At 44.3% G+C, this 15008-nt stretch overlaps 1 protein-coding gene across 3 annotated transcripts in view; it reads left to right on the top strand.

The window, feature by feature from the left end:
- Positions 1-15008, top strand: part of LOC101576406 (cytidine monophosphate-N-acetylneuraminic acid hydroxylase) — a 93338-nt gene that overhangs the window by 36808 nt on the left and 41522 nt on the right. For all 3 annotated transcript variants that reach the window (XM_023700007.1, XM_023700008.1, XM_023700009.1), the window contains one exon: positions 13462-13571. In XM_023700007.1, coding sequence (XP_023555775.1) covers positions 13462-13571 — 110 coding nt within the window. The remainder of the gene's footprint in view (positions 1-13461; positions 13572-15008) is intronic.

The following is a 15008-nucleotide window of genomic DNA, read 5'->3' on the forward strand; positions in this document are numbered from 1 at the left end:
TTCCATTTCTTTTTTTTTCTTTTTTTAAATTTTTATTTATTTTTTTGTCCTGTCAGAGGTGAATATTCTATTGGCATCTAAATACTATAAGTGTTTGAATTCAACTAAACATCTAACACTGTCTAGCAGTCTATAATATTAATGGGTTATCCTCAGAAGTTATTGACTTGAGCCTTTTACAGCTCATCACTTAAATGGTTTTGCAAGCCTGTGACTGAGATTTTTTTTTTTTTTGGTGGGACCAGGGATTGAACTCAGGCCACTGAGCCATCTCCCCGGCCCCCTGTGACTAAGATTTTAAGTTCCTCTAGATCTCTTTGACTCTGCTTCATGCAATCTATTTCTTTCCTGTATTGCTCATTCAAGGAATCCATCATTTTTCTAATCTCTCTCTTTTTTTTTTAAATCAATGTCTTCTTTAGAAGCAGTTATTAATTCTTTTACTGCAGTGTTTTTTTTCAGCCTGGGTTTCCTCCCTATGTTTCTGTGTTTGATTCTTTACTTCAGATGTTATGAGTTCAGAGAATTCTTTCTTATTTCAGAAATTAATTTCACTCCAAATTCCTCTATATCTTTCTGCTGTTGCTTATTTACTTTCGACACTATTAATTCATACATTTCATCTGAGCTAGTGTCCTCTGTACTTGTTCTAGGTGGGCATTGGGTTTCTTGCATATGTTTCTGCATTTTATTCTTTACTGCAGATGCTATTAATTCAGGGATATCTTTTTTTATTTCTGGTCTGAGTTCCTCTATACCTTTCTGCAGCTGTTTCTTTCTTTCAGAAGCTCTTAATTCACTGATTTCAGCTGTGTGATTCCCAATTCGTTCTGTGCTAGTGTCCTCTACACTTGTTATGGGTGGGCTTTGGGTCTGAGGTTGCATTTTGTTCCTTCTCATTGTCATTTTGTATAGCACTGTCCTCTGTCCTTTGTTGTAGAGCTTTGGTGCAGTTATAACCTTAGTGCCAACCAAAATTCAGGTGCAGATCTACAATGTTTGAATTTATCCAGTTGTGCCTGGCTTCGGTCTGGCTGCTGTGCTCAGCTCCTTCCTGCTGCAGCCGTTGGGAATGAACCTGTTGTGCCCCTCTGGCAAGATGTTCTGTTCCTGGACTAGCTGAGCAGTTCCATCCCCTACTCTCTTTGCAGGGACTACAGCTGCAGAGTTTCACCCCAGGCGTGTATGCCAGGCCTGAGCTGAGTCTGAAGGGATAAGGAGGACTAAGGGAGAGGGCAAGCTCTCCCACACACTCACCAGGCCTGGGCCAGGGCTGGATCTGGGGATCCTGAGAACACGGTAGAATTTCTCACTCACTCTGCGGGCGTTGGTGGGGGGCGGCTATGGGGTGGGAGGGTTCCAAGGGTGCAGAAGTGGGTCTCACTCATGCTGCGCCTGGGTTTGGACCAACAGGTCCCACAGGCACAGGGTAGCCAGAAGCTCTCCCACACACTCACCAGGCCTGGGCTAGGGCTGGATCTGGGGGTCTGTGTGTTACTTTTTACTTATTGCTGGGACAAAAATACCTGACCTCCACAATTAATGAGTCAAGGTTTATTTAGCTCACAGTTAGTGCAGGTTACAGCCCATACTCAGCTGGCAGAGGACAACTGTTCATGATGGCAGAAAATAGGAAAAGGAGGGGCAGTGGCTGCAGCCACTAGCAAGCCTCTTTCTCCTCCCTACATTGGAATGCAGATTACCCGACCTAGGGCAGGTGTAGCACTCACACCCATAATCCCAGTATTGGATCATGAATTAATCACAAATTCTAGAAGCCACCCCAGTGACTGCATGACTGCCTGAGGCTTTGGGGAGACAATGAAACACAAACCATGCCAATGTGTGTATGTGTGAGTGTGTGTGTGTGTGTGTGTGTGTGTGTGTAATTAAACCCAGGCCCTTCTCACTTAGGTACTTTCCCACCCCTTTATTTTGTTTCACTTTTTTTTTTTTTTTAATTTTAAGAAAAAAATCTCATTTGTTAAATTGCCCAGGCTTGGCTTGAATGTGTAATTCTCCTGACAGAGTGATGGGAGGTTAGGTGTGCACTGTCACAGCTAGTTGGTGATAGCCATCTTTTAGCAGCAATCTAATCATGGCTATGTGTGATCTATCCACCCAAATGACATTATGTAGTACATGATTCTATACTTAATCTTAAAATATTTTTCATATTAACTATTAGCATATAATTTACTTAGCTGTTTCTCTATTGTTGAAATTTAAGCTGCTTGTACTTTCCCTTTTTGCTGTCCAAAATAAAACTATTTTGGGTCAGGGAGATAGTTCAGTGGAATAAGTGCTTGTCTGGCAAGCACAAGGTCCTGAGTTTGATCCCTGGTACTGAAAAAAAATCAAAAGCCAAAATAAAACTATTTTATTTTAAAACAAGTTCATCTTGGTGTATAAGAACTTCTCTGTATTTTCAGCTGTTCATATAAACAGGTTGAATTACTGGCAGAGGAATATGACTAATGAAAGTTATTGTCCCTGCCAAACTCAGCTCTAAGGTGGCTTCCCACAGACTGGGAACCTGGATGTGAAAGAGAAGACTATAGAAGAAATATAGGAGAATACTTTGTGAGCTGAAGACGAGGAAACACTTCTTGATTCTTCAGGCAATACTGTTCTTCAAAAGTACAACTCACACGGCATAACATCATGAATTAAAATCAGTGATCAGTTTGATTTCATCAGTGTTAAAAACTTCCGCTTAATGACAAAAATTAAAACATGACAATTTGTGAGATGAGTTTGCAACATTTATAACCAAAAGATTAGCATCCAGCATTTGGTGGGAAGTTATGCAAATTGACATGATAACAATAGGCAGTCCCAAAAGGAAGAAAAGGTGGGAACTAGCATTTTACAAAAATGAAACCCAAAAGTTCATAAATAATGTTTATTAAACTCATTTAAATCAGAAAATTATAAGTTCATTAGTCATCAGAAAACTGCAAGCGAAGTGGGATAGGGGAGATTCCTTTTGCATCTCGCTGGTTGGCTAGAAGTTACAAACTATAAACCAAGTGTGGTTATGGCTGCAGTCCTAGAGTACTGGGAGGCTGAGGCAGGAAGATCACAAGTTTCACACAGTCTGGGCAACTTCTTGATTTAGTGAGACTTTCTCTCAAAATAAAAAATAAAACTCAAGCTGGAGATGTAGCTTAGTGCAGAGGTCCTGTATTCATTCCTGCTAACACCAAAAAATGGTGGAAACAAAAATGATACCTTTCATTTATATAGCTCCTAAACAGGGGGTGTCTTCCTGGGGACTTTGACCCATGACTGTGCCCAGCTGCACCCTCCTGCTGCCTGGGTGATTGCTGCTGTTCCAAGTATAGGCAAGTGTTATATGATTATTTTATATCTTACTGTAAAACATTTTGAGAGACTTTGTATGAGAGGCAATATAAAAATAAATTGAATTGAACGTGGAAAAAAAATGATACCAGATGTTTCCAGTGACATGAGATCATCCTGTCTGTGGAGGGCAGGTGGCTGAAGCCGCCCTTCTGGAGAGAAATCTGACAGTGATTAGTCAGACGAGGTTCCTAAACATACCAGGGTCCATAAAGCCCACTCCTGTTTCTATCCCGAAGACATTCTGTTGTGGCCTAAACCAAGGGCTGACAGCCTGAGGGGTGCACAGGTACGGCACGGCGGGACCCAGAAGTGGGCCGGATGCATGCAGGCAATGTGGACGCACCCTAAGAGAGACCTAGAGACACAACGCCATGCGTATCAATTAACAGCGCATGCACAGTATGTTACACATTTTACACAGGCATTCAGAATGGGACCCTGGGGGGAAGTGCAATAAGAACTGGAGGTGAAAATAATCATTTAAACGAGAACTTTGTGTAGATGAAGCATTATAAACTGAGAAAGTATGAGGAGTACACCATTTTCTGTTTACATCCTACAGGAAGGAAGGAAGGAAGGAAGGAAGGAAGGAAGGAAGGAAGGAAGGAAGGAAGGAAGGAGTTCCTTCATCCATTCATTGGAATGTGGGCTCACTTTTTGCCCAAAACTGCATCTCCGTGTCGTCTGTCACATTTGTCTATCATATGTAATGCCTGTAGTTGCCAATCACCATATGAAAAGATAAGCTCACTAATTTGTTATGCTGTTACCACTTTTTCATTTGTATCCATGTAGATTTCCCATTGGAATTATTCTCTTTGTGCCAGTGAAGTGCTTATTTCACTGAGTCATCTCTCCGGCCCCTTCTTTGCTCTCTTTTTTTAAAAAAATTGTTTTTAGTACCAGGTCTCACTACACAGCTTGGACTCATAGTGATCCTCCTGTTTTCAACCTCCTCAGCACTGGGATTACAGGCATGCTTTACCACAGAGGCTGGCTCAGCGTGCCCAAGGGCAGGGCTGGCATAGCATGTAGTACCAGGGATCAAATTCCAGTCCCTGCACTTGCCTAAGAAGGCACTTGGTCCACTGAACTATCTTGCCAGCCCTACTCCTTTTCTCTTAAACATTAAGGACTAGTCTCCTTTGTATTTGATATTCTGTTCAATCTTATGTTCTTACGGCTTGATTGCTGACCTTTGTGTCTTAATCAACTGAAAAACTTTGTAAACCACTTGCCACAGCACAGTTTGTTAAATCACTCACCCACTTATGGTACTTTCCTTGGGCCAGGAATAGGGACCTGGCAGGCGCAAGGTCCTGAGTTCAATTCCCAGTATCAAAAAGAAAAAAAAAAAAGACATTTTGTCTTGTATGATACTTGCCTTATATTATGCAGTTACCTAGTTAGGATTTATTTTTTGGCTCTCTTAACATTGATAATTAATTCTTCATTTTTGTAATTTTCTGGTAGGCTTTTATTTTAATTCTCATTCTGTATTTTAGCTATTACTCCTTAAGGAAGGTTTTAGGGTGTGTCATTTGTTTATCTGGCATAAAATCATAACCCAAGTGACCTGGATTTCATCGATTTGGGAGGTCAAAATAAGGAGACTTTATTAACACTTTCTCACTACTTTATAGGAATGAGGTGGAAAGACATGCACTCTTCTTTATTGACCAAATCGGTTCGTCTTAGTGAAAGGCACACAAGGAGCGTGTGGTAGCTGCTTCCCAACACAGTTAAGAGTTACACTTTTACATCTTTTAAGAAAAAAGGTGGGAAGAAGACAGCTCTTAACCAGTGGGTCTCAGAACAAGTGTTTGCTCAGAGTTTTCTAGGAGACTCCTGTGGTTCTCAAGTGGCCTCTTCTGGTTTCTATCTTTGCTTCTCCCCCAAGGAGCATTCTCCTTAACTCTACTTATTCCTTTAACTGTAAAATAGACGCCAACATAACCCTGTTATTTATTAAATGTTTCCTGTGCAGCAGGCATGGTGCTGGACACGCTGGGGCTCCTTATCTCTTTGAATCCCCACAACACTTACATGAAGTGTGCTTTGTAATTTAGCCACTGACACCCAAGGAACAGCAGGTGATGTGACCTTCAGGAATAAATAGCCCAGCCTCACTGAGCTTCCTTCTCTCATTCACGCTGAAGCTCTTGGTAGACACACTCAGTGGTAAGCAGAGGACAAGGAGGTTCGTGGACATGGCCTACAGGAGCCCATCCACTAAGCAGAGAAGACAGAGGAAGTAGCGGAAGGCAGAGATCAGAGAATGATACCTGCTGGAATCATGTTTCTAGTTTCATGGTTCATTCTTAGCTTGTGTTGGGATAACCCCGTATTTAAATTTCCTAATTTAAGCTGCAGGCTTGGATGGGAGCAGTGCTGTTGAGAATGAGGGCTGCGCGCCCCCAAGACAGGCACAGGAGACGAGCAGTTAAGACTGCAAATCAGCCTTCTCAGTAAACACTTCAAGAATTCTGATGTGAGCCACAAAATGCTTTTGGCACAAGATCAGTTCCACAGTAAACAAAATGCGAGTCTCACTTCTCATGGAGCTGACCGTCACACAGGAAGGAGAGACCACAAAGGGCGTATGACCCAGGTAGCTAAGATGTGGGCCAGGAAGAAAATGAAGAATAGAAGGCTGGGAAGGCTGGGACTGTTGTGGGCTGGAGAATAGTTTTGCATGAAAGGATCAGAAAGCCCTTTCTGGGTGCTTAATGGGAACAGGGGTGCGATTGGCTAGCAGTGATACCTGACAGCGTTCTATGCATAGTAGGACAAGCTAAGTCATAGAGAAGATTCTGAATGTTTACAACCCAAACAAATAATACAGGTTTGAGGTGATACATGTGCCAAGTACCCCAATCTGATCATCATGCCATATGTGCACGTATATGAAATATCTATATCTATATCTATATATACTGTGCCCTGGGTACCAATAAAATTAGTGTGAGTCAATTAAAATTACATAGAGGTAAAATAACTCCCCTCCAAAGAAAAGAAAGAAAAGAAGAAAATGAGCATGATTCTATAAGATCAAAGCGCCTACTGAAGTCAGAGACTGGGTGTTCTGACAACCAGAGAGAGTGCTCCACGCGGGTCGTCTATGTGAGTCTTTGGTTTGTCAGGGCAAAGAGAGAGAATTTAGATACAGACCAGGATGGAGAAACTAAGGAACAGGGGAAGAGGATAAACGTACCTTAGGGGAGGGAAATCTTTAAATTGTCAATTATTTGCTTGACTTGCTCCCTCCACTGACTTAGCAAACTGAAATTGGACACATGTAGCTTTGTTTTGATTTCATGATAGTTTTTACTTCAGTTTCTTCCATGGATAATTGTCTCAAAGTAAGTATAGTTTGTAGTCATTTTGAAAGTGCAGATAAAACAGGTCTGTATTGTGGGGAACCATTCGGACTGCTTCAAAGCTTACAGGGGTCTAAGGACACCTGAAGATGTGACCCTGCTTGTCTAACACAGGTGCACAGAAGGATGTACTTATGTAACCATGATGCAGTACAGATAAACAATCACGCACGCACTGGCTATGGCACTGTGTAAGAGTGTAAATATAAGAATTATACAATAAAGATGCAGGTAGCTCTTGGGACCTTTTGCTCTTTTGCTCTTGTGTTCTGCTCTGCTCCATGCTGCCTGCCGTTGTTGCTGATGTCTTAGACAAACGCATTCTTTATCCTTGGTACCTCATCCTTAAAAACCTCTGTTGGGCCTCCCAAGTGAGTGGGCCAACAACTGGCATGGATGGCAGACTATTGAGGTGAGTGATCCTGTGGCAGCTGTGGGAATAGTGCCCAAAGGTGAGGGAGAGCCCTGGGGAATGGCTGGCAGGTAACCCTGGCCTCACCAGTGGTAGCTGTAGCAATCTTCTTGGCATCTTGAAAGGATCAGGAGAACTGGGAATCAATCCATTTGGAGGTCAGGGATGTCTTGCAAGCCATGGAAGCAATAGATAGACAAAATCCTCCCCCTCACTGTGAGGGGGTGGCTGGCCTGGCTGTTCTTCACTCTCTTCTGCTGCATAAATCAAGAGGTAGATGGCCTAGTCCAGCAAGTAGACCAGCCAGAACAGATAGAGGAGACCTTGAGCAATTGCTATCTGCTGAGGAGCTCATGTTATGAGGCATGGAAGGTTCTGCCTCTTTCAGAAATGTCTCCAGAAGCATAAGTCCTCATGTCTGTGAAAACCCTGAGAAAAATCCCATGGTTTTGCATGCTAGGCCAGCTACTCATCAAAAGGTGAAGGTAGAAGAACCCCTAGGTCAGGCTGGAGGACAAGGAGGGCCACCTACCTCTATCCAACACACACGGACATGAACTATACAGCCATGGAGCTGTGGGAGCTGGCAAATCAATTAAAGCAGAAGGTATAGTATAGTTTAGGGTTTTGCAAGGGGAAACAAGTTAATACTGATACATAGCTTATAGAATTATTCTATAGTAGTCGCCCAAAGAGTCATGTACAAAGACACTGCAGGAAATCTGTCCACATACTAAAGACCAAAAGAATCCAGCCAAGAGCCTGGATCTCACAGCGATGTTCTGCATGAGTCCAGCTGAAGACCTAGAACCCATAACAATGTCCCCATGAATCCAACTGGAGACTAAGAGCCCACAGCAACGTCTTGTACAAGACTATTTCATGGATCTGTGCTGGGAAGACCCAAAGGTCAGTGGTGGAAACTAGAATATGTGTGCATCAGGATGAAGGATCAGTGCTAGCAGGCTGAGAGATCTGTACTGGAGCCAGGAAGTGACACTCAAAGCACCAGAGCTCCCCACAAAAGTACCACAGGCACCTTTAGCAACAGTGAGGTCCTGAACTCCTTGGATGATGACAACAGCCAAGCTCCTACCAGGAAAGCCAATGCCACAAACTTCTCCAGAAGACTGAGCAATGCACCATTTTCCCCTCCAGAGCCAGGAAGTGATGCTCACAGTGAGGAGCAGAGCTCCCCCAAAGTGAGCTGAAGCCATTCTCAACAACAGCTAGTCCCAAGCTCTTTTGACAGTGAGAACAGATGCCTTCATATCAGGAAAGCCAGCTTACCCAGGTCCTCAGGGAAACCAAGAACTCCCTACAGCTTCCCAACAGTTTAGCTTTTTCCTCTCCAGTTCTCGTTTTTATGTTGTTGCAACAGTCCTCAGGCTGGCCCCCACACCCAGCGCCATGCCATTTCAGTTCAGCTGGGTGTTACAAGCTGATCACCAGTTGTCAGTCCACTACAAGGCAGATGAAACAGTGCCTGTGTAGCTGCTATGGCTGTGGGACAACATGGCTGATAACATGCAGTTGAGCCTGCAGGAGGTATACCACATAACTAGCATAGCCAGCACCCCACCTACGTGATGGGTTGTGCAGAAAGTGCAGAGAACAGCCCAAGAAGTGGGTAATCAGATTGATAAATTGGTTGATGGCAGTGGGTTGCCTGGTTTGGGAGAATCCAGGTGATTTGTCAGAGCAAGTCGCTCATGGACAGCCTACCTAGACTTGATAACTGCTACGTGAAATGGGCACATAGCAGATGACGTTCAAATTGCATCACTTAGGCCAGATGAGGAAATGCTGATGACACACACGAAGCACAGGTTCCTGGTGAGTGGGCCAGCTGGCACGTTAGGTCAGTGGTGCCCTTTCTAGCTCCTTTTACAGGTCCTCCAACCCACAATTCTATGGATGCCTTGGCCAGGCTGGGAGATGTGGAAGTGAAGTGCTGAGGTAGAGTGAAAGCTGTAAAAACTGTACCCGCAAAGGAGAAAAACAAGGGGAGCTCTGGGCAAGGGGGCCGGTCCCCCCAAGGACAGGCTGTGGGGCCACTGCAGATCATTTGGCACTGATCTGCGTGGACCTTCTGGCTGCAGATTAAGTCAGGCAGGCAGCCTTTGGGTGTGTTGCTGACTCTGCAGAGGCAGTTATGCCCCGAACAGCAGTACCTGCCAATGGGCTAGGGCTAGAAGGCCAAAGAAGCCTTGGTGAAACAGGAAGAAGTGACACTGGCCTCCTTTTATCCTAACCAGGAAGCCAGGCATGGTACCTGGATACTGAGGGTCCTTGGAGACTGGAGGCCACCTGTAGAATTGACTATTTACTGGTCCCCTCAAAATATGCAGTGTACTAGTGTTGGTGGATACCGGAGCTGAGCCAGTGCTAACATACAGCAACCCAGCCCATTTTACAGGAAAACTACATGCACAGAAGGGTGTAGAGGTCACTACATCACTGGTCTGGAAAGCCCAGGTGGCTGTAGGTATCGGGCACTTGCCCCAGGCCTGTATGATGTATGTTTCCCTGTCTGCTGAACACACAGTGGGAGTAGACATACTGACTGGTGGGTGCACAGCTCGACACCATGCAAAGACAGTGCCAGTTGTGAACCTGTGTGCTGAAAATCAGAGCCTGAGAGCACTCATATAGTGTGTTGCTGACTCTCCTCCAGGCCATGCAGGTAGTGTGTGTGAAGCCGTGCCTGCTGCCTAGAGGCCATGAAGCAACGTGACAGACTGCCCTGAAATTGGAAAAGGCATGGGTGATACACCTTATATATAATCCTCCAGTATGGCCTGTGCAGAAAGAAGCCAGATGGGTTGTGGAGAATCCATGTGTAAAATCCTACCTTGATGCTGCCAGGCAGGACCAATTTGCCTCCACCTGGGAAGGGGGACAATGGACCTTCCAGATTCTGCTACAAGGCTGTATGCATAGCCCAACTTTGTGTCATGGCCTAGTGGCCCAGGACTTGGCCACCTGGACCAAGCCACACTTTGTCACTGTTTCATTGTATTGATATTATGCCAACCTCTGACTGTCATGCAGATTTAAAGCCACCCTGCAGAGTCTAAAGAAAGCTTTCCTGACTTGGGGGTGGACCATAGACAAAGGCAAGGTCCAGGGAACTGGCTTGTCTGTCAAATTTTTAGGTGTTATATGATGGGTAAGACCAGACCCATGACATTACAGGTATAGGTGCACTTGCTAGGGTTTTGGCAGAAGTACTGCACCTAGCTGCCCTGTTGTGCCCTTTATGCTGGACGAACAGGAGGGACACAACATGGGGATGCACAGATGCAGCAGAATCTGCTTGCTGGATAGATGCAGCAGAAACTGGTTTTCAGGACTCAAAGAGGGCTGTTGCACTGGTGCAAGCCCTATGAGTCATTGACCTTCACCTGCTCTTTATCCTAAATGGAAGTAGAAATGGCAGTGGACTTGGCTGGGGCCTATGGCAAAAACATGGGAAGTGGGAGCACCCTGTTGGGTTTTGGTCACAGCTGTGGAAGGGACCTAAGAGCTGGTATTACCTGACTGACAAACTGCAGCACTCTATGCTGCTCTGCATGCCTGTGAGAAATCATAGATCATAAAAGCTCAGACAAAATACTGACAGAGGGTTGCGTATGGACATAAACAGTCCATGCCAGGAGTGGAGTGGCATAGGCTCCCACTCTCATGTGTTGGGGGGCATACATCCAACAGCAGGCCTTCATTTTAGTTAGCCCATTGACAGCTGAACTGGCAATGATTTGGGACCTATGATATACACAGCTCAGGAATCCATCTACACAGACAGAGTGTAGGACATAACCCCTCTTTCCTAAAAAAAAAAAAAAAAACAAGGAAAGAGGGGCCTCCAGCTGAGAGTGGATACACTCATGGATCAAGCCATGATCCAAACTACAATATGATTGCTTGTGATACATGAAAGAGATGCCCTACATGTGTGCACAACAGCTAGGCCATCTTTAGGGGCTGACATTTAGGCTGCTAGCTTGGGCAGAGGGACAGGGCACTGTCCCTTGTGGGGTGCTGACCTGGGGGGGAGACATATGGAAACATGGCCAACGTCTGACCATATGGGCTATCATGGTTCAGGACATAAGCCCTGCCTGTCACCAGGAAATGACCTAACAGGCACCTTGACCAGGCATTGCAGTGGTTGACTGCTAGGAATAGCATCTGACCAAAGACATTGACTGCTGCGTATGGCGTGCTGCTAGGCAAAACATCTGACAAGGGTTAAGGGTCATAAACTCAGCTCTCCAGGTTGAAGACCTTGCTCAACATATGGTCCAAGCCTTGAATGTTATACATTGGGCTTTGATGTTGCTAATGGATAAAATTTCTCCAATGAAAAAGATGATTTTGCATAACGACATGGTTCTTGATTTCTTAATTATAGGTACTTGTGTCCTGTTACATATAGAATGTTACATTTATACACCCCTAACCTTTGAGGGCATGGAATGTGGGGAACCACTCAGACTGTTTCAAAGCTCCAGAGTATCTAAGGACACCTAAGGACTTGACCCAAGAGAACAGGACTTTACTTGTCTAACGTAGTGCACAGTGGGATACAGTTATGACTTATCACGGGTAAACAGGCATGTGCAGGTTACGGCACTATGCAAGAACATAATTATGAGATAACAACTTGTATAAGAATTACACAATAAGGCACAGTTGGCTCTTGTTCTCTGCTCTATGCAGCCTGGTGTTGGTGCTGATGCCTTGCACACATGCGTTCTTTAACTTGAGACCTCACCCTCGAGGATCTCCCTTGCCCTCCCCGCCCCCCACTGAATGGACTGACTTGTGTCCTTTGAGGGCACTGGGCACAAAGCAGGGACATGTTTCAACAGTGACTGCCCAGGTCTTGTTTAGCAGTACTGCAGTTACTCCAGTTCTTAGGATTATCTCTCCTTGGAAGTAACAAAGATTGATAACACTGGAGAATGGAAAAAATCAAGTAACTTGCCCAAGATCACTTGCAAATTGGTAGGAAAGTGAGACTTCAAACAAGGCTGTACAAGCCCCATGCTCAGGCCCATCAGCGCTGTGCTGCTGGCTCACCTCACATATCATTTTATTGTTAGAGTTAGAAGACGGTCTTACCTCCCTCTCATTGATCCTCTCCGTGGTGTTCACACTGGGCTGAAACAAAACTCTGACTTTATTCCTCTCTTGCTTAAGCAATGAGGAGCTTCTTTTGGCTGTAGCAGGAAACCCAGTGAGAGTGGTCTCATGTGGGGCAGTTTCCTCACCTCACAGGAGATTGCAAAACAGGCTTCCCAGGGCAGTACGGCTGTTCTATGGTTTCATGGATCTGGGCTCCTCCTATCCATCTGCTTTGTTGGCCTTGGTCTGTGGCCCTGTTCCACGGGGTCTCAGGAAGGATTTTGTTCTTATAACCACGGAAACCAAGTTCCACACAAGAAAGGGGAGCAGTTGAAGGACAAAGGGAGCAGAAAATCACACTGCTGGGCTGCTGTTCACAGCAGACTGGAAGAACTGAATATATTCTGTGTACTGTTTCTAGATTACTTATAGTTGCAAAGGTGCCTGGGAAATTCTAATAGGCTCATCATAGACAGACATAACACTATTCTTAATAAAATCAGAATGCTATAGTAGAAAGGAAGTCAGTGGATTTTGTGGAGGCTCCCAATGGGGCCTGCCACCATTGTTTTACTGAGCCCTCATGTTCTAAGGTAAAATCCAAATGACTTAGCATGGTATCTGGGGTAACTCATGCTGACCAACCTTATTATCTTGCCTGATTTAATACCATTTCCTAGGTCATCACTGACCAAGCTTTCTGTGAATAATGAACTCTCCTGTGCCTCAGTGCCTTCCACATGCTGTTGTCTCCATTTTTCTCCTCTCACACCCCTGGGTTTCTTTTGTCCCCTCAACCCCTCATCTCTAAGTCCAGCTGGAGGATTACTTCCTATTTGAAATTTTCTTGGTTAGCCACTAGATGTTTCTCCTTGAATACCCTCATAGAACTTTGAACCATCTGTTGTGCATTTAGTGCGCGTGTGTGCCACAGTTTACGATGCCGTTGTGCATCCTAATGTGGCCATGATCTCTTACCTTCCTTACCTGTAATAACAAATCAAGAAATGAATTGATGTTGGCCTCCAGCTGACACTAGTGGGCCCCAGTGAGTGCTGCCTTTGTTCTGTGGCACTCTGTATACTTGGGCCACACATTTCTATTTCAGGTGTACTTTGTTACAGTCATTTTTGGCACTAACCCAGATTCATTTTTCTTTGGTTCTAGTTGTTGAAATGGATGAAAATAATGGGCTTTTACTTCTAGAATTGAATCCTCCAAACCCCTGGGATTCTGATCCCAGGTCTCCTGAAGATTTGGCTTTTGGAGAAGTACAGGTAGGTAAACATTAAAATTGTAATGGTCTTTAAGAACTAATCATGAATGATTATATATATATATATATATATATATATATATATATATATGAAAATACATATAATATATGGGATCTATAATATATATTCTCCATGTAGGAAAGAAAGGCTTTAGTGGCAGTTCCAAAGGGTCATGCGAAGCTACTGGAGAAAGTTCAGATATTAACCTTGGTGCCAGATCACTGTTAGATAGAGTAGTATATCAGTGTGTTTTCTGTACTATTACAAAATACTAGAGGCCGGATACTTTATAGTGAAAACAGGATGATTTAGCTTACAGCTCTGGAAGTTTAAGGGCATGATGCTAGCATCTGTTTAGCTTTGGTGAAGGCTGCATGGTGGACAATATCATAATGACAGGAACAGGTGTGAGTGGCAAGAGGGGTGTGGAGGAAGTGCCAGGTCATCTTGTAACAACACATTCTCAAGGGAACTAGATTAATCCTGTACAAATGACATTAATCTCTCTCAAGGTGATGACCCGGTGACCCAATTACCTTCCCTTAGGTCCCAGCTTTAAAGGTCCCACTGTCACAGGCTAGGTCTGAGAATGCTTAAAGCTGAAATAAAGAACTTAACCCAGCACTTCAAAGTAAATGTGCAGGTTTTCTGGCTCTGGTCACAGAGAGAATTTTCAGGGCACATGAGTAACAGGGACATGGGAGAAACTTAGTAAGACTTGGCTGCAGGGTACACTCAACCGTGTGGGTGCTCAAGGACACGAGGCACATTACAAGCTGCGGAAGGGCACAGTGAGAGGCTGTTTTCAATAGGGATGATCTAGGATGTGTATTCTCACTGTTTGCCAGGTTACAGGGCAAAATCTCTTTATGAGTTTGTGTTTGTTTGTTTGTTTTTGAACAAGAAATCAAACTCATGACCTCATGCTTGCCAGGCTCTATGTGGGTTTGAAATGGAGAGATGCATTTGAGGGAGGGTAAGACACACTTTCTGCAACACAGCTGCTTTCTGGGCTCGAGGAAAAGTCAACTGGCAGGTGAAAGGGTTGAGGGCCCAGGAACCTACGGATTATTGTAAGGGCCTTACATACTACTATTAGTATGGTCTCCAGAAGCAGGAAAAGAGCTTATCTTGAAGCTGCAGCTTTTCTTAGAAGTACAGTGTTAAATTTTTGATTTGCTGATCTGTTTTGTGTGGTTTTATTTCTTCTGTCCTGTCTCACTGTCACCATTCTGAGCACCATGCTCCTAATACAGGAACCTCTGGGGGACAAACCATGGCAGACGAGTAATTGTCTCTTCCTGCACTGTGTTCTGAGATCTTTTTTTCTCTTCTTCTTCTTTTCTTCTTCTTCTTCTTCTTCTTCTTCTTCTTCTTCTTCTTCTTCTTCTTCTTCTTCTTCTTCTTCTTCTTCTTCTTCTTCTTCTTCTTCTTCTT

The sequence above is a fragment of the Octodon degus genome, unplaced genomic scaffold (genome assembly GCF_000260255.1).
Source record: "Octodon degus isolate 3935 unplaced genomic scaffold, OctDeg1.0 scaffold00119, whole genome shotgun sequence".
In the NCBI taxonomy this organism is placed as follows: domain Eukaryota; kingdom Metazoa; phylum Chordata; class Mammalia; order Rodentia; family Octodontidae; genus Octodon; species Octodon degus.